We start from the raw sequence: 25,766 nt of genomic DNA on the forward strand, positions 1-25,766 counted from the left end.
AAGGAGGAAGCCGACGTTGGTCACCGGAAAAGACCAGAAGGATTCTGTCTTGGGGGAGCAGGACTTGAAATAGTTCTCGGTGTAACATGATAGTGGAGATGGGGGGAGGCAGCCGGATGGGGCTTCACAAGACAAGGCTGTAGGTTGCATACGCCATGGATACTGAAATAGTAATTTCTGGAAACAGTCACTTAATATCGGGTGGCAGGGGAAGAAAAGTCCACAGTGATAGCTTCTGAAAGGTAAAGCGGAATGATCCACAGATGAATCATGTTTGAGGAATCTCGTGTAATAGAGAAAATCTGCAATAACTTCTGGTTAGTGGTTAAATGTAGCTATGAATTATTCATTCTCAACTGCACATCATGAAGGCTCCAGTGAAGACCTTTTAGCTTTTCCAGTATCAAGAGTCTACTTGAAGTCTATTGGAAGGGAGGGAGGGAGGGAGGGAGGGAGGAAGGAAGGAAGGAAGGAAGGAAGGAAGGAAGGAAGCAAACACATTAGTTTCAAGGCGATCTGTGGGAAGAAACGGACCCAAGATATTTTCTCACCACAAGGAGGTGAAGGAGAAATGGGGAAGAGGTTTAGTCCTTACATAATAAATGGCAAGGAGTGTATAATCCAATGAGCATCCTGACAATGAGAAGAAATCTCCTGGAAAATGTGAGAAAATACCACTTGTCCCTCCTGCCCTCATCCTTCACTCCCAAGGACTCACGGGTCCATATTATTTACTCAGCCATCCATTCATTCAGCGAGTTCTACAGAAGCCATATGGATGGAAGTCAGCAGGTTCTCCCCGAGCATCTTCTGTGAGCCAGACCCTGTGCTGGAGGCCAGAGATGCCGGCGTGAAGGAGACATGGCTTGTGCCTTTGGTGAGCTCCAGGCTGAAAAGGTCTCAGACTCATGGAATTACTAGAATTTTAGATTCATTAATGGGATCTGAGTCCACTAAAGGATGAACTGAGAAGTCCCATGGAGACCAAGATTCACCCAGAGCAGACGCCTTGAGGTGGGTGAATGCTTCCTAGTTTGCTCGTGGATGCTCTGAGATGTCCCACACATCTCTTTCTGCCTTGCGTCCCAGGGCTAAGGGTTGCATTTATCTACAGTAAGTACCCCAGGCCGGCTTTTCTCATACATTTAGCTCCTCCAAAGCTTATTATGGGACTCTGATTCAATGACCCTGATTTTAGTAGCTCTCTGAATTATTATTTTTCTCTAAGCTGCCTCAAATTATTGCTGGAAGAAGGCAACTTACAAAAAAATAAATAAATGAATGTAATCGGAGTGTTGGGAGAGACCCGGATCGACATAGGAACCCCAAGAGTCCAGTGCGTCCTGTCGGGACAGGGAAGACCAAGATACCCTGGGCCACTCAGAGTTGGGGAAGACACCCCAGGATCAGCCGCGAACCTGGCACAAGCCACATCTGGATCAGTGAAGTCTGAGGAGTGAGCGGACATCCAACATCAGCTTTCCTATACGATCCAACACATGGTCTCCGCTGACACCAGCTCTCGGCACAGGACCCGCGTGCTCCACATTCCCTGTGACGCCAGCCAGGTAAGTGAGGGGCTCCAGGGAGGCCACACTGGCAGCAGGTGGTTTCCCCTCCTACCCTCACCCCCGGCCTCATGGAGTGACAGCTTCAGTGACTGGCCTTACTTACATCCATGGGTGCAGAACATTCTCTGAGGAACGAAGTCCTCGACGACAGCTGGCTTCTGTATGTCTTCAGTTGTCACAACGTCTTTGCTTCAAGCCACAGGACTTGGAACTTTCTAGAGCACTGAACCCCAGACCACTTGTAGATATCCCTTTATGGGGGGGGGGGGAGGGAGAGCAATGTTGCATTACAAACTTTTTATTTATTTATTTATTTATTTTTAATCTTTATTTTTGAGAGAGAGAGACAGTGTGTGAGCAGGGGAAGAGCAGGGAGAGAGGGAGACACAGAATGTGAAGCAGGCTCCAGGCTCTGAGCTGTCAGCACAGAGCCGGACGCGGGGCTCGAACTCACGGACCGTGAGATCATGACCCGAGCCGAAGGTGGACACTCAACCGACTGAACCACCCAGCGCCCCAGCATTACAAACTTTTGCATCACTCGCACTTTCTTTCCAACTTGATACCTCCCAAGTACCCCAGGCACTGAAGGGATCTCAAAGAGAGTCTGTTTAGGAGGGCTACACCTATTGATATCTATCAATCTAGAAATTTAAACAGAATGTTACATTTACTATTTATTTAAGATAATAATTACTCAATTTTATTATTAATGTTTAAGTTCTTAAAAATTATTGTTAAATTATTATGATTATGTGTTAACATAATTTTTTTAAATAACAATAGCTATTTTCAAAAAAAATTCTTAGTGAGAACAGTGGCATTAGTTTACATTAAAAAAAAACTCATTGAGGGGCACCTGGAGGGCTCAGTCAGTTGAGCGTCCAACTCTTGATTTCGGCTCAGGTCATGATCACAGGGTTATGGGATTGAGTCCTGTGTCGGGCTCCATGCTGGGCATGGAACCTGCTTGGGATTCTCTCTCTCTCCCTCTCTGTCTCTGTCTCTGTCTCTGTCTCCCCCTCTCTCTGCCCTCTCCCCACTCTCAAAATAAATAAAATCTCTTCAATATCTGGCTTAATTGAACACAGATTCTCATATCCACTTCTGAATTCAATTTGTTGCAATATCAGATATCATGCATCCTCTCGAAAATTCTACCGTATAATCGTGGGAGGAGAGCGAAACAAAGCCAAACATCCTAGGATTATTGTGGAAATAGTTTTGCTCTCACAGATCCCCTGGGAGTGTCTCCAGAGCTACCAGGGCTGTCCAGATAGCTTACAATCAAAGTAGGTCTCACTTCCCCCTCAGACTATCGCCCCCATTCTTCAACGCCGCTAGTTATCAGTTACCTGAGCAGTCTTCTAGAACTATGGACACATAAATGTAAATATATGGATGTACAGTTTTTGCTAATGTTTTTTTAAATTAAGTATGAGCGCACTCTACCCCTCACCTAGGGTTTTCTGCTCCACATGTTGGGGTGCTTGCATTCTAGCATGTGTCATTACGTCATTTCCGTCTTTTCTGCCGGTCTCTTTCCTCCATTAGATGGTAAAACAATGTGTAACTCTGTGTGGTGCCACAGCATCCGGGTGGGTTGCTGAACCGCTACCCTAAGTTGCCACTGTCTCTAGCGAAGGACACGGAACTTAATGGGAATAAAGTGGCCACGTGGCAAGAACAGACGTCGCCTATATTAGTCCAGCTCTCTTCTGCCTTCTAGTTCCCTAAGAAGGCAGGCAACTGAAGTATTCAACATTTGAGAAAAGATCCAAATTTTCACTGTATTGCTGGGACTTACCAAGTATTATACTTGGGGTTTATTCACTGGGGCAAAAAGACTTGTACTGAGCTACCCAGGGGATTCTCTCTCTCTCTCTGTCTGTGCCCCTCACTTTCGCTCGTTCTCTCTCTCAAAATAAGATAAATAAAAATATATATATTTTTAAAGCTGGAAACAGGTGAACACGCTGAGCAGACGGAAACTTGGGTCTGCCATTCAAGGGAGTTTGGGGCAACAGATACCTATTGAAACATCAAATACATAAAAGCAGTAAGAGAAGTCTGAGGCGGATGAAATGATCTGGAAATTTAAAAAATGATCTGGGAATAAGGAAAAGAAAGACAATGAAGACAAAGCCTTGGGGCCTGTCTGCCTTGAGTGGCTGGAGGAAGAACATCTCCAGGTAAGTCCTGGGACTTAAAAACTTCACTCAAAAATAGCTCCTCGTCACACAACACCCGCAGCCCTTAATCTAACCCAATTCCTTTATCTCGCAGAGGAAGAAAACCCAAGCCCAGAGGGCTGATTTATCGAAGGCCTCACAACTGCTTAGTAGCAAAACTGAAACGAGATGGTTAAGTGATCGCTGGGGATGAGCATTGACTTAGCCACTTAACCTTGCAGGTGCACCGTACGATACGGCTGGATTCACAGGAGCCTGAGAACAAACCAGAAACTTCATTGATCTCTGTCTGCTACATCAGCCCAGCACTGTAACTGTGCCCGACCACACAATCAGCTCAGGGTTCAAACCATATCTTACTCATCTCGTCGTCACCGCCCCTCGGCCCCGAGGTCCCCCACCACTGTCTCTGCCACCCGGCTTATTACAGAGTAGAAAATTCACAGCTGATGTTCTTTTTCTGAATGTGCACATGATTATAGATTCCTACGGTTGAAAGAACTTACGAGTACATCTACTATTAGTGTGACCTCTGTGGCAACAGACCCAGAGAAGTTCAGTGACCAGATAAGCCAGGAGAATCAGACCAAAATTCCAGTCTCCTGTTTCTTTCCATTTCACTGCCAACCTTTAGTGCAGGAGTCTTATTCTAAAGACAAACTCCCTAGTCTCCAATTTCTCCAAATGAAGCCCTCTCCCCTTAAGACACTTCTTTATTTTCTTCCATGAAGTCCTTTCCCCTTAAGACACTTCTTTATTTTTTTTTAATTTTTTAACGTTTATTTATTATTGAGAGACAGAGACACAGAGCATGAGCAGGGGAGGGGTGGTGGGGGGGACACAGAATCGGAAGCAGGCTTGAGGCTCTGAGCCGTCAGCACAGAGCCCGACGCGGGGCTCGAACTCACAGACCGCGAGATCATGACCTGAGCCAAAGTCAGACGCTTGACCGACTGAGCCACCCAGGCGCCCCTAAGACACTTCTTTAAAAATGAGCTCCATGGTCCCGAAAGTTTGTGGAGTGCTATAAGCTACCCCTCTCTTGAACAGCTGAGATGCTTATGACCATATTAAAGACCTCGGCGACTCCTGCAACAAAGAAACCTGGGTCACTCTCTAAGAATATTTCTCAAACTTATTTGACCACGGAACACAGGCTCTTGCCCTGCTCCTGCTGTTATCCATTCAAAACCCCGCAGGTTTCCAGGGATCGCACTTTGGGAGACACCACCTTTGTCTAGTTAGCAAGATTTCCTTTGTCGGTCCCAAGCAGACGTGTAAAGACTGACAGGTCCTCAGTGTGGGAACCAGGTGGGGAAGCGACGAGAGCCAGAGAAGGAGAGAGAAACGACAAACATCCCAGTCTGAGAGCCATCTGCTCTGCCAGCCACAAAGGCTGAAACAGCTATTTGGGAAATTTGGGGTCCTGGCCACAAGCGTCGGACACTGATCTCCAACCAAGACTTCTTGTGGGAAAATGGGCTCTTTGGGTGCTCACGGCCACACGTCGCTAGCACCGGGCGTCACTGGGCTTTGGGCACCATTACCAGCCATGCTCTCTCCTCGTGTCCTTCTAGGTACTTCCACAGCTGCTCAGGCTTCTCCTGGCTCACTTCACCACTTTGGCCCAAACCCAACCACATCTGGAACACTGACCACAGCCTTCTAATAAGTCTCCTGGCCCAACCCCCTCTCCCCTGCCATTTACCTTACCCCCTACAGGGACACTCATTTTCTTAAAACAATCCTTCACCTGCTTCAAGACACAAAAGAACATTCTGAACTCCACAGCATCCAAAGCTCCCCTTAACGTAAGAAAGCACAGCTACGCAATGTCCTTTCTCGGTGCTTCCCCGTGCAACTTCCACCACGCCGGGCTCACGTCCTCTGTGTCAGCTGAGCCGGCGGGCCATAAGCAGTCTGACTGCCAAGGCTCCACCTTTGCTGTTGTTTGCCTCTTGCCCATCCAATCCTGTCCGGGCTCATGCAGCTCCCAGCTCCAGACCCTGGCTGTACAAACCCTTCCACGACTTCTCGCGCTTGTAGACACTGGCCACCTAGCCCCACGTGCATTTGCACAGCTTTACTGTTTCCTGAATTTTCTGCTGGGGAATAAACTCAGGAAGAAAAAAAAAAAAAGACTATGCCTTAAGACATTCAAGGCACTTAGGAAGCATTCAAAAAAACCCCTCTTGCTGAATAAAGGAATTAATCCACATTTGACCTCAGAACTGTAAGTTAAGCAGAAAACTTCACGCCTATAACACGCTAGGGAAACTAACCTTATTCTGGCCCTCAAAGGCATTTAAGCTTTTCTAATTCGATTGATCTTTGTTTTCTTCAACCGGAAGAAGACAGATTGTGTCCCATCCCGGAGGACCCGGCGGGTTTTTGTTCTTTTTTTTCAAGACTTAGTTGTGCTTTCTGCTACCTTCTCGCAGGCTTCTTGCCACGGGCAGCCCCCAGAGGAGAGTCTAGACTGAGTATATTACATGATATTTAAGCACGTATCTCTAAATTTTCCAAAGGTCTGGCCAAAAGAGTGTTCTTCTCAAGAACGTGTTTTCTGTCGACAATTGTTTCTTCATTCATTCTTTGAATTATTCAACACGCGTTTAGCAAGCAAGTCCTTGAGATGCAGAGGTGGTTAGAAGCCATGAGGCACCCACAGTCAAAAACACTTTTGCTCAAAATGCATCAAAGGTATACACCTGCAACAAAATCACCTGAGGGAAGTGATTTAAAAAAAAAAAAATACAGGTTTCCCTGGACACTACAGAAAATTTCTTTAAAAAAAATTTTTTTAAGTTTATTCATTTTTGAGAGACAGAGAGAGAGCATGAGCGGGGGAGGGGCAGAGGAAGAGGGAGACACAGAATCCGAAGCGGGCTCCAGGCTCCGAGCTGTCGGCACAGAGCTCGACGCGGGGCTCGAACTCATGGACTGCGAGATCGTGACCTGAGCCGAAGTCAGACGCTTAACCGACTGAGCCACCCAGGCGCCCCGAACATGTCTTATTCACTAAGTCTGTGGTGGAGCCTGGAATCTGCATTTTTAAAAAATCTCTCCAGGTGATTCTGACAGACTCAAGTTTGAGACCCACTGGCCAGTGGAAAAGACAGGCTTAGAAGGAGCTCATTATAAACAGTGGTGCCTGCTTACGATGCGAGGGGAGTTCATGGTATGTAACTGAGACGCACAGACAGGAACAGAGTAGTGGTACAAAGTCAGGTGTGCTGATGAGAAAGACCTACATGCAAATTCTGACTCTGCCACCGACCTGCTGTGTGATTCACGCCGTGTGTCCTTCTATATAAAATAGGAAAAATACCCACCTCACACAGCTATCATTAGGTTTCAGTGAGATCATATTTATAAAAAGGGCTTCACATAAATCTTAGGACACAATAAACATCACTGAATTCATCACGACCGTTTAATTATATCTTCTCTATTTTTCTCTAAAGTTTATTTAATTTGAGGAAGAGAGAGAAAAAGCAGGGGAGGGGAGGAGAGAGAGAGAGAGAATCCCAAGCAGGCCCCGTGCTGTCAGCGCAGAGCCCAATGTGGGGCTCAAACTCATCAACTGTGAGATCATGACCTGAGCTGAAGTCAAGAGTCAGAGGAGCTCAACCGACTGAGCTACCCAGGCGCCCCCTGGTCATTTAATTATTAAAATATTTAAGAGAGAGAGAGCACTCTCCCTCTCTCTTCCTCCCAAGAACAAATAAATAAAAATAAATAGACATTTAAAAGAGAGAGGGCGGATTAGAAAGTCTTTCCTGAGAAAACTGGAGTCTGAACTTAGTTTTAAAGCAGTGTCTCCCAAGTGTAAGTGTATTCTTGCAGCCCACAAGATTTGGAGAATTTTTAAAATTTTGTATCTACGATTCTATCATTTGAAACTCTTCATACAATACTCATGGGGACCCGATACTGCCATGCACTTTCATTGGCTGCCTTTTCATTTGTGTCCCTGACTGCACGGATGCCAGATGGGAGCCAGATCAAGTCAAGAGCCAATCACAAATGGGACACGGTGGGAGAGCCGAGTCATGGAATGGCTTGGCCTGTTCAGTCCGCTCACCACAGACGTCAGTGCCACGTTCGTGCTGCGAGCAGATGTGTGGAGCAGACTCTGACTCCCCACATCCCGACACCTACCGGTTCCTAAGCAGAAACCTGAGGCAGAAATACACAAAGCGGGATGGTTCTGTCTCTAACTCTGGTAGTAACTGCACGAGATACTCATCTGGAGCTATTTCAATGCCGCCGCAACGCTAAACTTGATCTTCAAGTGAATAGACAAGTTAGCAAATTATCAAATGATACCTCATTAAAACTGACATTTGACCATTTCCTACTCGCCAAGTTTGGTGAAGTATGAGATTCGATTTTCCTGGACTTATAAACCTTTGAGGCTATTAACACTTTGTTTAACATACGTATACCAATGGGCATTTTCTGCGTGCATATTAATTACATTTAAATAACAGACCCAGATTAGGGGCGCCTGGGTGGCTCAGTTGGTGACTTTTGGTTTCGGCTCAGGTCATGATCTCACAGTTTTGTGAGTTCGAGCCTCCAATCGGGGGGCTCTGTCCTGACAGTGTGGGGCCTGCTTGAGATTCTCTCTTTCCCTCTTTCTCTGCCCGTCCCCAACTCGTGGGGTCTCTGTCTCTCTCAAAAATAAATAAACTTTAAAAAGTTAAATAGGAGTGCCTGGGTGGCTCAGTCAGTTAAGCGTCCACCTTCGGCTCAGGTCATGATCTCATGGTTTGTGAGTTGGAGCCCCACGTTGAGCTCTGTGCTGACAGCTCAGAGCCTAGGACCTGCTTCGGATTCTGTGCCTCCCTCTCTCTCTCTGCCCCTCCCCTACTCACACTGTGCTTCTCTCTCTCTCTCAAAAATATATAAACATTTAAAAAAAATTTTTTTATCAAATAAATAAATAAATAAATAACCGAGATTAAACATAGAGCAGGCCCCGAGGCCACCTGGTTCCACTCTATCTTTACCCACCCCCCCCACTAGTGGTTAGTTTCAACCAACTACATCATTTGACACAGTAAAATAATGTTTTTAATTTCTTTTGTTGAGTTTATAGTTATGTGTGATTTCATTTCTAAATCTGGTTCGGCTTTATCGTTGCAAAAGAACTATAAGCGTAAGAAGCATAAACCTAGTTTTACGTTTGTACATATTTTAATGATGTCCATATAATCAATTACCCTGAGAGGCTGCAAAAAATTTTTTCCTATAAACTATGTGTATACATTGTTCAGGTTTGAGGAACATTGAATTGGATAATCCCAAGGGAAGACGTTTACCGAGCTGAGTCTATCCATCGGCACCTGTCTCCCATGAAAAGCTTTTCCACTCCCCCTTTTTCACCAAGGGTAAGCCGCGGAGAATCCGTTCCTTCCGAAATCCATGACCAAAGCCACCCCCGCAGCATGTCTGTTCCGCACAGCCTCCTGTGCCATTTCGTTAACTTTCCAGAGCACCCTGCATCAGCATCGGCAAAAGTACTATTCTGGGGGGGTGGCAGGAGGAGCTGAGGTGGGGGGCTCTAGAGAATATCTTCTTTGAATGTGGAACACCATTTACCTTATACTTGAAGCCATATTGCTGGCCCTAAGAACTGTGGCTAGTGGTGTGGCCGGGAATTGCTGAGATGTGATCAGAAGAAATGACGTGGGTCTAGACGGCACTGTGCCTTGTCACCACGCTCACCTAACCTCTCATTTAATAAGGAGAATGTGTTTTAACACCTCGTGACCCGTGGGGTGGATGCGTACCACTTCCCTAATGCGTATCGCTGGATCACACAGTAGAAACTATAATAACCTCATCATAGGGATGGATTTGAATGTATTTCTGAATAGCATCACAGTACTTCTCCAACAGCCCCGAGGAACTGTGGCTGAATAAATTTGGGAACGAGTCGGCAATGACAATTATGATTTATGCTCCTACCAAGCACTGGAGCGAGACCTTTAGAGGCTCTGAGCACCGGAAGTATTGTAGCACCCTCCCCCTCTCACCCCACCAAGTACTTAGTTATAAAAAAGAAAAAACACCACTATAATATAGCAGTAAGTATAAGAACATTCAGTAAAGTTTCTTTTTTTTTTTTCACTTGTGATTTTTTCAGTACTTCCTTAGAAAACCAAGTATCAGCCTATTTCCAAAAGAAACTGGAAATGCCCCTGCTCGTGCCTTAATCACCTTTGTGCAAAGCAGCATCGAAATGTATCTAGACTTTTCACACGCACCATCTCACTTGAGACCAGGACTCGTATGTTCCATACAGTCTGGAGATAACTCCAAATATGGGGCCATTTGTAATGTGTCGAACTCTTTTTTTTTTTTTCTATTTACCTGCCCAAGAACTTCACCAGACTTTTCCTTGCCCTGCCCAACTCAAATGAGGATTTATATCTTAAACACTGAAATCCCTTTCAGGATTCATACTCCTTGGGAGGTTAGGCCTGGAAATGAGACCTTCGGCCTATTTCAGCGTGCCTTCTGTCTCCCAGACTATTCTGCCCAAGGCCCGAAGCTCCAGGTGATAGGATCACCAGCGAGTGCAAAGTCTTTGCATCTCATTTATAGGATAACATTAGACTTTTGGAGTGTCTTTGATTGAATATGTTTCATAAATGCTGGCAACTATGTGATCAATTGGAAAATTAAAGTAGGGAGACACGGGATCCTAGAACTGGAATTTACTCCAACTAAGCATACAGCGCAGCAGAGCGCCCCCCACCTTTTTCTGGAGGATGTGGGGTACCTGTGGAACCAGGAGAGGGGCCAAAGTTAGCACCATTGCTCATAAAAATGAGGAAGGCAAGTAAATATTGCAAAGTCATGAAGAGATAATAGTAAGACCATCAGTCACCTCCTATCCTGCAAAAACAAAGTTTGCCATCAAAAACACAGCAAAAGGATTAGAAAGTCACTTTTCACAGTCCTTTGGGGGATCCACATAAGTCTAGAATTTACATCCTAACTTGACAGCCCTTTGGCAAGGAATGACTGAACAAAAGGTTTAAAAGTTTTTTCACCTCCAAACATGATATTAAACAACAGTTAATTTGCTTTTTACATGACACTTAATGTTCAAATGAGAGGGTTGTTTTTTTTTTTTATGATTCTTCTTACATGAGAGGGGTCTCAGAGAAGAGTGAACACTCAGTGTCGGAGAGGAGGGTGAAAGGTAAGGACTTCTTGTCTCAGAGGTTTGAGCAAACCCATGAGAGAAGAAGCGTGATCAGGAGAAAGACACCAGCTCTGCCCATCGTCAAACCAAATTTGGGGTTATATCCTGATATCCAGATTGACTAGTCATCGGTCTCTGGGAATAACTATTCTCTACTTTCTGCTTTTTAAAAATTAGCCCTGCGTGTGTTTACATACCCAAAGCCCACCAAGTGTTCACGTGTGAGTTTACTCCTCTTCGTTTGTATTCATGAAGACATTAGTTCCTTTCTTCAATGTTCACAGCTCATGAGAAGCAGGAACTGAGGCCAGTACTCCTCAGAGCAAGCCCAGTGCTTACACCATTTCTCAGTCACCTGCCTCTCTGGACATCCTGATCTCACAGAATAACCAAGCAAGAGAAATTTATTGAACTCCCTTACGTCCTCAAAGACGATAGTATATGAGGCTTCAATGACAGCCCTCTGAGAATGTTCTCAGCAATAAACAACACTGTGCTAGGCATATAATAAGACCTTAATAGAATATATATTGACAGGTCAGCAAATACTAATGGGTTAGGCTACACAGTGAGTTATAGAGATCACCTAAGACATGTTCCTTGCTAGACGAGGTGATTATGACCCAAAACACCAGGGATTCCAAGAAGTAAGATCTGAGATGGCCAGAGGATCTGAAACTCAGGCTGGCCTTTAGAGACGGTGGCATTTAGCTAACATAAGAGGATAGACGAAGATATTCAGAGTACATGGGATGGGGTGAAAACTGCAGTGGACACTGTAGCGATTGAAGACTTAGCCATAAAAGTGAAAATGGTGTGAGTGCTGATATGGACCGTGACTAACATTAATTGGACTAGAAGATATAGAAAATTTATATTGCCCTGTATAGATGAGAAAACTGAAATGCATACAGGTTTAAAAAAGACTTGCACAAAATTGAACTGCTAACAGGTGGCAAAATTAAAATTAAAAACTCAACACCGCAAAAATGAATAATCCAATTAAAAAATGGACAGAAGACATAAATAGACATTTCTCCAAAGAAGACATCCAGATGGCCAACAGACACATGAAAAGATGCTCAACATCACTCATCATCAGGAAAATACAAATCAAAACCACAATGAGATACCACCTCACACGTGTCAGAAGGGCTAAAATCACCAACACAAGAAACAACAGGTTTTGACAAGGATGTGGAGAAAGGGGAACCCTCTCGCACTATTGGTGGGAGTGCAATCTGGTACAGCCGCTTTGAAGAACAATATGGAGGTTCCTCAAAAAGTTGAAAAGGGGTGCCTGGGTGGCTCAGTCAGTTAAGCATCTGACTTCAGCTCAGGCCATGATTTCATGGTTCATGAGTTCAAGCCCCGCATCAGGCTCCGTACTGACAGTGTAGAGCCTGGAGCCTGCTTCCGATTCTGCGTCTCCCTCTCTCTCTGCCCCTCCCCTGCTCACACTCTGATTCTCTCTCTCTCTGTCTCAAAAATAAACATTTTTTTTAAAGTTAAAAAATAGAACTGCCCTATGATCCAGCAATTGCACTTCTAATTATTTACCCAAAGAATACAAAAATGCTGATTCAAATGGATACATGCACCCCAATGTTGATAGCAGCAATAGCCAGACTATGGAAACAGCCCAAGTCTCCATCAATTGATTAATGGATAAAGAAGATGTGGTATGTATATTCAGTGGAATATTACTCAGCTATAAAAAAGAATGAAATCTTGCCCTTTGCAACAACATGGATGGAACTAGAATGTATTATGCTAAGTGAAATAAGCCAGTCAGAGAAAGACAAATACCACATGATTTCACTCATATGTAGAATTTCAGAAACAACACAAATGAGCGAAAGGAAAAAAATATAGAGAAAGAGAGAAACAAACCCAGAAACAGACTTAACTATAGAAAACAAACTGATGGTTACCAGAAGGGAGGTAGGTGGGGGGTAGGTGAAATAGGTGACAGGGATGAAGGAGGGCACTTGTCGTGATGAGCACTGGGTGATGTATAGAAGTGTTCAATCACTATACTGTCACCCGAAACAGGTATTACACTATATGTTAAGTAACTGGACTTTAAATAAAAACGTAAAAATAAGAAGCTTACTCTTTTAACCTGGCCTATTCCACTCTTTCTACCATACTATGATTTTAAGTGAGAAAATTTATATGTTGCATTAATTAAAACAAATGACTGGGCGCCTAGGTGGCTCAGTCGGTTGAGCATCCCACTTCAGCTCAGGTCATGATCTCACAGTCCGTGAGTTCGAGCCCCGCGTCGGGCTCTGTGCTGACAGCTCGGAGCCTGGATCCTGCTTCAGATTCTGTGCCTCCCTCTCTCTGACCTCACTCCCCCGTTCATGCTATGTCTCTCTCTGTCTCAAAAATAAACATTAAATGGGGCGCCTGGGTGGCGCAGTCGGTTAAGCGTCCGACTTCAGCCAGGTCACGATCTCGCGGTCTGTGAGTTCGAGCCCCGCGTCAGGCTCTGGGCTGATGGCTCGGAGCCTGGAGCCTGTTTCCGATTCTGTGTCTCCCTCTCTCTCTGCCCCTCCCCCGTTCATGCTCTGTCTCTCTCTGTCCCAAAAATAAATAAAAAACGTTGAAAAAAAAAAAATTAAAAAAAAAAAAAGATTAAAAAAAAAAAATAAACATTAAAAAAAATTATTTTTAAACAAATGACCAGAAAAACAAACAAAAACCATATGACTGTTATTTAAGGTGATAGCTATTACAATTTGAATGATGTGGCAAACAGATTTCCCAAATACCTGCTATTAACCCGTTAGTCTTTATCAATAGTTTCAACCATTGATAGCAAGGGTTTTGCCTCCATTATCTTTACTAAATAAGATATTATTGAAGTTATGATGCAATAGCAATAGTTATCTGAAAAATACAATTAATAGCTTTTAAATAGAAACGTTCATCATTATAACTATAAAAAAGGTCTGTCTTCAAATAAGAAAGTACCAGGAGGAAATCAGAGTGCTGGGAATTTGGGATTTGGGACTTTAGAACAGTTTTCAGTTCACGGAAAAACTAGGCAGAAGAAACTAGAGTGTTCTCCTGTATCAACCACCCTGGGCCCCCAACACACACCAAACCTCCGCCGCGTCAACATCCTAGAGCACAGTGGTACATCTCTTACAATCAGCGTGCTTACACTGATGTATCACTCTCACCCAAAGTCCAGCGTTCACATTAGGGTTCGCTCTTGGGGTGGTACATTCGGATGAAGTTATAATGACACGTGTTTACCATTTGGTATCGTGCAGAATAGTTTCAGTGCCTTAAAAATCCTGTGCTAGGCGTATTCATCTCTCCCTTCCCAGCAAACACCAATCTTGCTGCTGTCTCCAGACTTGTGCTCCTTTCCAGAATGTCAGAGTTGCAGACTGCAACCTTTTCAGATCAGCCGTCTTTCACTTAGTAATAGGCATTCAGTCGTCTCAGGGCCTGATAGCTAACGTCTTTTTACCGCAGCATACTATTCCATCGGGTGTGCCACAGTTTATCTGTTCAGGTTATGCATTTGGCAATTACAAACAAAGCTGCTATAAACATCGCCAATACCTGAGGCAAGCTTCTGGATGGACATATGTTTTCAATTCATTTGGGCATTAAGGAGCATGAGTTTTTAATCATAGGGTAAGTGCATGTTTAGTTTTATTAAAAAAACAAACAAACAAACAAACAAAAAACACCTACCAAACTATCTTCCAAACTGGCGGCACCATTTTGCATTCCCACCGGCAGCGAGTGAGAGTTCTTGCGGCTCCACCCACACCAGCATTTGGTGATGTAGGTGTTCTGGGTTTTGGCCATTCTAACCGGTATGCAGTGGTAAAGCACTGCCATTTTCATGTGAGGTCTTCTAATGACGTATCATGTTGAACATCTTTTCATCTGCTTACTTGCTATGTGTGTTCTTCCTTGGGGGGAAGTCTGTTCAGGTCTTTGGCCCCCTTTTTAATCAGACTGTTCCTTTTCTTATCATTGAATTTTAAGAGGTCTTGGCACATTTTGGATAACCATCCTCTATCAGATGAGTTTTTGCCCATAGTTTCTGCCTGTCTGTGGCTTGTATCATTGTCTTGACATTGCCTTTCAAAGAGCAGGGGGTTCTCATTTTGATGAAGCCTAGCTTATCGATTCTTTCAAGAATCAGGTCTTTAATAGGTGATGGGGATTAAGGAGTAAATTTGTTGTGAGGAGCACCAGGTGATGTATACAATTGTTGAATCACTATATTGCACACCTGAAACTAATATAAACTGCATGTTAACTACCTTGAATTAAATTAAAAAATTAAATTAAAAAAAAAGAAAGTATCATATCCCTAGTGTTGTGTCTAACAAGTCATTGCTATACCTGAGGTCACCTGAAGACACCTAGACTTTCTTCTAGATTATTGTTCTGAAGGCTCTGTGTCTTGATTTATTTGTTTTCTTTTTGCACAAGGATGTCCAGTTGTCCCAGCACCATTTATTGAAAAGACTGTCTTTTCTCTATCGTATCACCTTTGCTGCTTTGTCAAAGATCTGTTGACTGTATTAGTCTGGGCTCTCTGTCCGGTCCCATTGGCCTATTTGTCTACACCTGCACCAACACCACACTGTCTGTGAGTTTGGAGTAAGCCTTTGTTCTTCTTCTTCAATATTGGATTGGCTGTTCAGTGTCTCCCGCCTCTCCATATAAACTTTGGAATCATTTTGTCAGTATCTGAAAAATAACTTACTGGGATTTTTATTAGGATTAGGATTTCGTTTTGATTTCCTGTGATATCATCTTATCATTATTATCTCCATTTTAAAACTCTACATAATGTAAACATTCTAAAAATTAGAACTACCTCTGTCCCAGGAACAATTAACGACTCTTGAGTGAATTTGTCCCTCGCTGCTCTCTACTTCGGATCAGCTTGTTCCCCGGGTCTCAAGAGGCTACGTCCTCAAGGCCAAGTGCCAGCAGCCTTGGACCCTTCACCACTCCTCTTAAGCTTTGCGTGCCCCTGGGAAGTTACAGTCCTGCGAGATGCCCTGGCTGCACAGCCCCCGTGAGGGTTAAGGTGGTGCCCTTTTACCCAGCCTAAGTCCTTTTGCTCCTGGTGAGCAAAGGAATGGGCATGTATTGGGGTAGGGGCACTTTAAACCTACTACAATCACACACATACACACACTTCTCCGGCCTTACTGTGGGGATGTGGAAGTTTGCTTTTTAATGTTTGGTATTCAGACACATAATGGTGGCCAGAATTATGACAATAATGTGAAGACCACAGCACCAAAGACAATAGTGACCAGAAGGTGAGGAATACAATCCCAGTAAAGAAGCTGGGACGGTCACTGATTGCTTTATGCCTTATTTGCCTATACCAATGTGTCCTTTACTAAGATCCAATACTATTTTCTCTACTTTTGAAACGTTATCTAGTCCCTGTCATATGTGTCAGCTGTTTCCCAAGTTCTTAAGGACAGTGATTATGTCTTCTACTTCTGGATCTTTCGTTCTCATTTTTCATATATTCAACAGATACTCACTGAATGTCTATTATGTCCAGGCACTGTACTAAACCTTAGCCCTGAATCAGGCAGGCACCAAGTGCACAAGAAAAAATTTTTAATGAACAAGAGCCTCCAAATTGTAGATATGCAACATTATAAACAATTTGAGGGGCGTCAATATGATTTATTCATTTCTACCCCCATAATAACTGGTGTGGAACATACAACGGATGTTTAATAAATACGTAGTGAGTAACTGATTAAAAAAAGAAATGTAGGGGCACCTGCGTGGCTCAGTCGGTTGAGCGTCTGACTTCAGCTCAGGTCATAATCTTGCAGTCCATGAGTTCGAGCCTTGCATCGGGCTCTGTGCTGATGGCTCAGAGCCTGGAGCCTGCTTCGGATTCTGTGTCTCCCTCTCTCTCTGCCCCTCCCCCGCTTGTGCTCTCTGTCTCTCTCTCTCTCTCTCTGTGAAAAATAAATAAACTTAAAAATGTTTTAAAAAGAAAAAGGAAATGTAATAAGGCACCTGGATGACTCAGTCAGTTAAGTATCTGACTTTGGCTCAGGTCATGATCTCACAGTTTGTGAGTTTGAGTCCTGTATCAGGTGTGAGCCCTGCCTCTCTCTCTCTCTCTCCCTCTCTCTCTGCCCCTCACTCACTTGAACCCTCTCTCTCAAAAAAAAAAAAAAAAAAAAAAAAGAAACGTAATAACAATACAGGATGTTAATAGGGAAACTGTGTACAAAAGAAAAGCGAGTGTGTGGGAACTCTGGGCTTTCTTCTCAGTTTTCTGTGAAGCTAAAGCTGCTCTAGAACATAAGGTCTATTAATTTTTAAAAAATAAATTATGAAGAATAAAATATTAAACTTTGGATCTTATTTTTTTGTATAACATCTGGCTCTGCTGACAATCACTGTGCAAGGACACTATTTTTGAATTACGGTTCAAATTTAAAAAGGAAAGTCTGGGGGCACCTGGCTGGCTCAGTCAGCTGAGTGTCTGACTTCAACTCAGATCATGATCTCATGGTTCCTGAGTTTGAGCCCCACATCAGGCTCACTGCTGTCACACAGAACCTGCTTCAGATACTGTCCCTCCTCCCTCTACCCCTCGCCCACTTATGCGCTCTCTCTCTCTCCCTCTCTCTCAAAAATAAATATACATTAAAAAATTAAAAAGTAAAATCTTATTAACCCAATCCTGGATACCAATTTTCCAAACTGAACTTTGTCTGTCCCCAGAATGTAAAGTAGTGATTGTCTAAAGTAATGAATGAATGGTCCAGGCAGTTAAGCGTCCGAAGTTGGCTCAGGTCATGATCTTGTGGTTTGTGGGTTCGAGTCCCACGTCGGGCTCTGTGCTGCCAGTTCCGAGCCTGGAGCCTGCTTCGGATTCTGTGTCTCCCTCTCTCTCTGCCCCTCCCCTGTTCACATTCTGTCTCTCTTTCTCTCTCTCTCTCTCTCTCTCTCTTAAAAATAAATAAACATTAAAAAATAATAAAGTAATGAGTGATCATAAACATCCATCATCTTGTTGGTCTTCTTTTTAAAATTTTTTTAATGTTTACTTATTTTTGAGAGAGAGAGAGAGAGAGAGAGCACAAGTGGGGGAGGAGCAGAGAAAGAGGGAGACACAGAATCTGAAGCAGGCTCCAGGCTCCGAACTGTCAGCACAGAGCCTGGGGCTCAAACCCACGAACCATGAGATCACACCTGAGCCGAAGCCGGACGCTCAACCGACGGAGCCACCCAGGCGTCCCTAGTCTTCTTGATCACTAACACCTAGAGAAGCACCTGACAGAGAGCGAGCACACGATAATTATTGGCTAAGAAATAAATAAATGAATTCAGCAAAAACAAAGTTATGACAGAGCTTTCCAGAATGCTATAAAATTCATAATGGGTTAAAAAATTTGATTTTTTTTTTAAACCAGCACTATTGGTGTAAAGACATGAAATCAGGGGGAAACTACTTCTCTTGGACATGAGAGTTCACCAAGCTTTTAATTGTTTGATTTTTCTGAACTCATACGGCGTTCAAAATTTTAAAAGAAAGAAAAAAAAAACTAGATTATTCATCCTTCTTTTTAATCCATCTCCCAGCTCAATGCATTTGTGGCTGCCTAAGCCCATAAGACCCTAAAGACAATCTTGTGTATGGTGAATTGTGCTGGATTGGCTCCCTGTGAAACGTGTCCGAAAGGGCACACAACCTACCTACCAACTTCATAGGCACGGCATGAGGACACTGAGGCCCAACGAGGATAAGAGACTTGTCTGAGGTTAAAAATCTTGAAAATGATGCGCTGGGACCAACACCTTACCACGCGTTCTTTTCCCTCACTGCCTTTTGCACACGAGGCTCTATGCTTCACACACCCTCCCCTCTGGCCCCCACACCATGGAGCAGGTGGCATTAACCTCTGAGCAGTAGGTCATTTCCTCCAACACTTCTTTGGTATCTCTCTAGGCACAAAACACAATCCCTCCCCCGAGGGAGCCACTGCAGACCATGCCCAGGGTCCCGGAGAATCCCAGCTGAACCCAGGGGCTTCGGATTGAGTCTAAGCCCTTTGCCTTTTCAGCGCATCTCCAGGCCTCAGTGATACTTGCGCTGGGCCAGACCTGACCTTTCTCAGTGCCGGGAGGCCAAGGTGAGATTCCAGCTAAAACGTATATACCCTACCAAATTCTGGGATTTGCCATTGCTTGAAGAGTCACAGCAACTTGGAAACATCAAAGAGTTCCACGTTAAACAGAAAGGAAAGCAAAAATGAGAAAGGAAATCAAAATAAGAAGAGAATTATTTTCAACCAAGTCATGTCTGAATAACACTGGCTCTATCATAACAAATTCAAATGTATGCAAGTGAGATGAAAAGAGACAGAGAAAGTTTAGGGAGACCATCACTTTAGCCATTAGGTGATGGGTGTTCTGGTGAATGTTCCTGGAGAGACGACTGGACATCTTAATTCCTTTATTAAGCTATGGTTATTTAAAAATTTTAAACAGAGTGTCTTACACTAACAGGCAGTGAATAAATGCTTACTGAATGGGATAAAACCAAATAAAATGGAACCCAGAACAACCAGAGATAAACAGATGGAAACTCCAGAGAAGTGTAGCACGATGGGGAAGGGAGGTAGGGACTTGGGAGTGAGGAGGAGGACAGAAAAACAGGTGAATGCGAACAAGGCAAGTCCAGTTTGCACCCCCGTCCTCCAGCTTGGAGGCTTTGGTGGGACCAATCTGGTATTGGAGGACTTATACAAAAGCACAAAACTTGAATTTCTCTTTTATTAACTCAGGTCTCCCTTTCCTGAATGCATTTTACGTTCAGTTACAACAGCAGTAGTAATGGTCACTCATACTTCTCATCATAATGGGGCTGTCTTCTTGTTGTAATGGACCCTAAGTCTTTCCACTGTGGTGGGATTAGCCTGCCCAATGTACAACCTCTACGATCCCTTCTTCCCTACCTGCCCCAAATTGCCAATCCTTTTTCTCCTGGTGTTGTGCAGACCCCAAGCCAAGTAATCCACTCTTGTGATCAGTTCCCCATGAAAAGACGGTAGTAGGCACAAGTGTGTCTCAGGTAATAAGGGAAAGGTTGGGTAAAGGTGCATGCGGTGGGGGAAGGAGGAGGTGAGGGGAGGACATGACATGATAACTGTCTTTTCAAATCCCAAAGGGCCATTTTCCAACAAATCACATCCATGACCTAGTCAAAGCGTTCAAATGAAAGGAATCAACCCAAGATATTAATCCCCAGGGTGCATACATGGTAGGCTTTTAGACCATAAGGAATCAATGGTTCCCTCAGAAAACTGAGAGGGGCACCATTTACTGGGCATTTATTTATTCAAAACATCTGCCATGTGTGAGGGTTTTTGCTGGCCCCCCTGCATATCTAATGGCACCCATTTCTCATAACAAACCTATGAGATGAGAAAAAGGAGATTCGAAGAGGTTAGGTATCTTATCCAAGGTCACATGGTTAATAAGTGGGGGCTAAGCCAGAATTTAAGCCCATGTCCTTTCTGCTGCGAGAGCACTTTGGGTGGTATTCTCGGCAGAGGTGGCCTTGGGCAGGTGAATGTTGTTGCACTAAGAACCGGGCCACGGGAAAACAGCTGGGCTGATGTTTTGTGCTTCAACAAGGGGACCAAGCAGCAACGCTGAACTAATAATAAAAATCATCCGCATCGACATCATCTATGAACTACACAAGCAATATCACGCTGAGTGCTCAGGGGTGGCATTTGTGATGTGTGTTAGATGGGGATTATAGTCCTGATTTCACAGGGTGGGAAACCAGGACTTGGGGGGTGTTGAGCAGGTCGCCCCGGGTCCCAGAGCTGTTGAGCGCAGGCTGGGATTGGAACCCATGTCTGGCCGACTTCACTCTGGAAGAGTCTGCGGCCTGCACAAGCTCCCAATTAAGGGGAAAAGGGAGGTCGTGCCCATCACGAGGAGGTCTGCACGAAGCTCAGAGAAGCCAACTAGAGGAGGGAGGTATGCCAACCAGAGAAGAGAGGCACTAAGAGTGAAATTCTTTACAGGACAACAGGAGAGGGGGAGGTAGCCTGGGCTGGTTTCTCTCCCCTGCCTGCCCTTCATCCATGCTAAGGAGAGGCTGAGGCAACAGACATGGACATTTACCGGCAAAGTTCACAATAAAATCACTTGGGGAACACTTCAAAGTACTGGTTCCCAACCCCCACTGCAGATACTCTGATGTAATTGGTCTGGAGGTCCTTAAGTTCCACCGAGGTTTCTAATTTACTGGGGAACAGCCCTCACGGTGGATGGTTGCTGAATTCAGAGACGCTCGGATGCCTGGGGATGTTGGGCACATTTCTGGACTGAGTCGTCATTGCTGGGAGAGAGTCGATTCATATGGTGCACGGCTTCCAACAGGGGAGGGGGCATAAAGAACCCAGTGTGTCTGCACTGCAGATGGTCACCATTTATGTGAGGTGGCACAGGACTTCAGCATGTCTGTGGAGGTCTGTCTTTAGACGGAGGTGAGCTATCTGGATGCCAGTGAGACGTGTGTTTGGGTTGCATGTTTGAGATGTGGGCGATGTAAAGTGCCTGAAGGTGGATCATATAAAGGGGAGATTGGGAAGCATGTCTGAGAGTTATTAACACTAATTTAGAATGACGTGATATTAACAAAAGGGGGTGGTCACTCTAATTTTTTAGCATGTCTATTAAAAACGCAATCAGAGGGAAAGTCTGAACTACATCCCTCATGTGTGATAGGTCATTCATCCAACTTAAAGTCTGGGGAGTGACTCGATCAGAAGGGTAGAAGACAGGGGTGCCTGGGTGGCTCAATGACGCTTAAGCATCTGACTTTGGCTCAGGTCATGATCTCATGGTTCATGAGTTTGAGCCCTGCATCGGGCTCTGTGCTGAGAGCTCAGAGCCTGGAGCCTGCTTCAGATTCGGTGTCTCCCTGCCTCTCCCCCACTCACACTCTCTCTGTCTCTCAAAAAATAAATAAATGTTAAAAAAAAATTTTAAAAAAGAAGAGAAGACAGTGACTTAACAGGCTAGAAGAGAGTGGCGGGTGATGAGGCTCCTTTGGGTGATGCTTCCACTCTGTGCTCAGACACTGTCTAGGAAAAACACTGTTTCCTCTCCTCACGCACTCCCAATATCTCTGACACCAGCTCTGTGGATTTTCCACAACCAGAAATTCTGACACTAAGTGCCTGAAGTTAGAGCAGACCCGACAGGTTGAGGGCTCAGTCCCACAAGACTATCCTCCTCCAGTGCAGACATCAATTGCAAATAGTAGGTCTGCAGCTTCCAGCTGATGTGGCTGCAAATCGGAGGTCCCCACGACCCCCTCCTCAGATTTGAGCTGCTCATCGAACAGCTCACAGGACTCAGGGAAACACATTCACCAGTTTATTACATAAAGAAGGATATGTCAAGAGATACAGAAGAACAGCCAGAAGGAGAGATACATAGGGGTGGTCTGGGAGGGTCCCGAGGACAGGAGCCTCTGTCCCTGTGGGATTGGGGTGTGCCTCCCTCCCGGTTCATGGCAGCTTTCACCCGCCTGGAAGCTCCCCAAACCACATACTTTGGGGGTTCTCATGGAAGCTTCATCAGATAGGCATGATGGCTCATTAAGTCACTCTCCAGCCTCTCTCCCCTTCCTGGAGGAGAGCAGGTGGGGCTGAAAATTCCAGGCTTCTAATCATGGCTCAGTCTTTCTGGTGACCAGTCCCCATCCAGGAGCCCACTAAGAGTCACCTCATTAGAACAAAAGGACATTCCCATCACCCAGGAAATTCTGAGGATTTTAGGAGCTCTGCATCAGGAACCAGAGTCAGAGACCAAGGACTGGAACAAAAATGCCCCAGTGCTCTTATCACTTAGGAAACTATGAGGACTTCAGGGGCTCTGTGCCAAGAACCAGGGGCAGAGACCAATACTTTTATTTTCTGTTATGCCACAGACACAGATACCGTTGGAAGTTTCAATCTGAGGATTCTTGGTAAAAGATTCTGAATATGCCTTCCCCACTTCCTTTACCTTTGGTGTTTATAAAGCAAACAGACCTTAACCAGAAGCAGAGGCAGGGGCCTCCCCACGGCCCCGCTGGCCCTCCAGCCCCACCCCCGGGAGCAGCTGTAGTCCTGCTGACTCCAGGCACAGAAGGGGGAACATGAGGTAAGAGACAGGGTGAGATGCGTCTGTGCCAATGAGAAAAAATCTTGGGCCAAGGATCTATCCTCAGCTAGATACGAAGTTCCTCTAAAGCTGATCTCCTCTGAGGAGAAACCAATGAACTGATCCTGACGACACCCCTCGTGTTCAGAGGCAGTGCGGACAGAAGCAGGGGATGCTTGAACAACATGGTGTCCTTCCGCCCCCACTGCCTTCTTTGGGCGAGGAGTCATGGCCAGGCCAGGCCGCCAGAGGGGAGTTCCAGCTAGAAAACCTGGAGGGATTGCTTCCACCCAGAAGAGATGGACACTAAGGACTGAGGCCTTCCTTGCAGAGTTACATGGCCACATACAGCCACCCTCCTGCTGGCCCCAGCACTGGCTGCCACAGCAGCACTGGGACTGCCTCACACTGGGTTCCAGTGTTGACAACGATTATCATTAGAAGAACGGGTATGGTTAAGCCCTTCGTAGCCTTCTGAACACACGTGTGTCCAATAGCTCTGCAAACAACGATACCGAAAACTATGGCTGTTATTCCCATGGAGTAAGTACAGACGCCAAGGAAAAAGAGCCAGAACCTGAACTTGGTTCTTCTGACTCTAAATCCCAGGCTCCTTGCATAACAAGGGTAAGTATTTACCAAGCGCACGGAAATTAGCCCACAAAGATGCCCACTTGCAGCCCCCTTCCCGTGTCCAGATAAATATTCATCCACGCGCACAGAAACGGCCTCAGGAGAGGATCCGTACTGTCCCCGCAGCCTGGCACTTTCACTCGCAGTCACAGAAGGAAATGGAGACCTCACCTCCAAAAGTAACTAACTCTGTGTGTGGAGGGATAAGGGGTGCACTACAGCCCAGGGACTTGGATTTTAGTTCCTATCCCAAGAAAACAGTTTGGGGTCACCAAGTGAGGAGACAGATGGCAGCTGGACTGACTGTGGTTCACTTCCTAATGCATACAAACATCCAGTCATTACAACCTCAGTTAAAAGAAAATAAAATGTTGGGGCACCTGAGTGGCTCAGTCAGTTAAGCCTCCGACTCTTGATTTCAGGCTCAGGTCATGATCTTGCAGTTCATGGGCTCGAGCCCCATGTCGGGCTCTATCCTGGTGGTGCGGAACCTGCTTGGGATTCTCTCTCTCTTTCTCTCTGTCTCTCTCTGCCCCGCCCTTACCTGTGCGCTCTTTTTCATAAAATGAACTTAAAAACATGAAAAAACAAAATGCAAATGATTTTTTTAAAAAAGCACAGATTTTAGAGTCAGACCTACATGACTTTCAAACTTATTTGCTGCATTTCTTTGAGCAACTCCTTCCACTTTGCTAAGCCCTCATAGCCTTACCTATAAAACAGGAACCATGTCATACAGAACTGTGAAAATCCATCAAATATTGCATAGAAAGCTCTGAACATGGAGTGTGGTGCACAGTCAACCCTCAGCGTTAGCTTCTTTATTTTCCACGCACACATAACACCAAATAGAGTTGACCCTCGAAAAACACGGATTTGAACCTCACAGATCTGCTTACGCAGACTTTTTTCAATAAATACAGTACAGTACTGCTCATGTATTTTCTCTTCCTTATGGTTTTCTCAATAAGAGTTTCTTTCCTCTTGCTTGCTTTATTGCATGAAGACAGTACATAATATATACACATATACGTACGTATAACATACACAGTATGTGCTGATCGACTGTTATGGGTAAGGCTTCTGGCCAACAGTAGGCTATTCGTAGTTAAGTTTTGGGGGGAGCCCAAAGTTATACGTGAGTTTTCAATGCGCAGGGGGGGTCAATGCCCCGGCCCTTGTTGTTCAAGGGGCAACCGTACAAGCACAGACACCACGAGCAGATGAACATCGTTGGCATCCTCCCATCTGGTAACTAGGGTCCTTGTGGGGACTTGTTCATTAAAGTGCCTCCGTCATCCCAGCCATGAAATGAAGAAGAAAGCAGAGGTAGGTGGCGGAAGGAGCCAGAGATCGGCAGCGAAGAAAGCCCCGACTTAATTTTCAGCCCCACCGCTGGAGCCCCACCACCACAAGCCGTGCGTCCCTGAACATGTCAGTTCCTTGCTACCATTTCCGACATCTGTGAGATGAGGGGCCGGGTGGATCGCCAAGGCTCTTTCCAGAGCTCCGACTCCGTGCTCCTCGAGGGAAAGGGTGCAGAAAACGGTAGGCAAGATGGTGCTGCCCCCCCCCCCCCCCCCCCCCCCCACTGGCTTGAACGGTGCGAGCTCCCGCCTCAAACTGCTGGCAGGAGAGTTGCAGCCACTTGGAAAAATTCTCTTTCTCCCCCGATGGGACTCTGGAACCTCGGCCAGGACACAGAGGTCCCAGCTGCAAACAGTCCCAAGTCATTTGATAACAAAGGGAAAGGCACCCCAGGCCAGCCAGGTGGGGTGAAAAGTGTCCTATGCGTGCAGGCCCCCCTCCCGGCCACCCCAAACTTCGCCCTGAAGACGCCCCTCTTCCCAAGTGGCCCTTCTCACGATGAAGTCAACAGTGCTGCTGAGAAAACGAAAGTACAAAAAGCTGCCCTCTCCAAGGCTCGGGACT

General features: G+C 45.2%; 1 protein-coding gene across 2 annotated transcripts in view; it reads right to left on the minus strand.

Annotated features, from left to right (window-relative positions):
• DDR2 (discoidin domain receptor tyrosine kinase 2) overlaps positions 1–25,766 on the minus strand; it is a 155,711-nt gene that overhangs the window by 129,042 nt on the left and 903 nt on the right. Inside the window, exon 2 of one of the 2 annotated variants that reach the window (XM_049635254.1) lies at positions 1,675–1,822. The exons of the other annotated variant lie outside the window; for it this stretch is intronic. Coding sequence (XP_049491211.1) covers positions 1,675–1,680 — 6 coding nt within the window. The 5' untranslated portion in view covers positions 1,681–1,822. The remainder of the gene's footprint in view (positions 1–1,674; positions 1,823–25,766) is intronic. 2 annotated transcript variants of the gene reach the window in all.

The sequence above is a fragment of the Panthera uncia genome, chromosome F1 (genome assembly GCF_023721935.1).
Source record: "Panthera uncia isolate 11264 chromosome F1, Puncia_PCG_1.0, whole genome shotgun sequence".
Classification (NCBI taxonomy): Eukaryota; Metazoa; Chordata; class Mammalia; order Carnivora; family Felidae; genus Panthera; species Panthera uncia.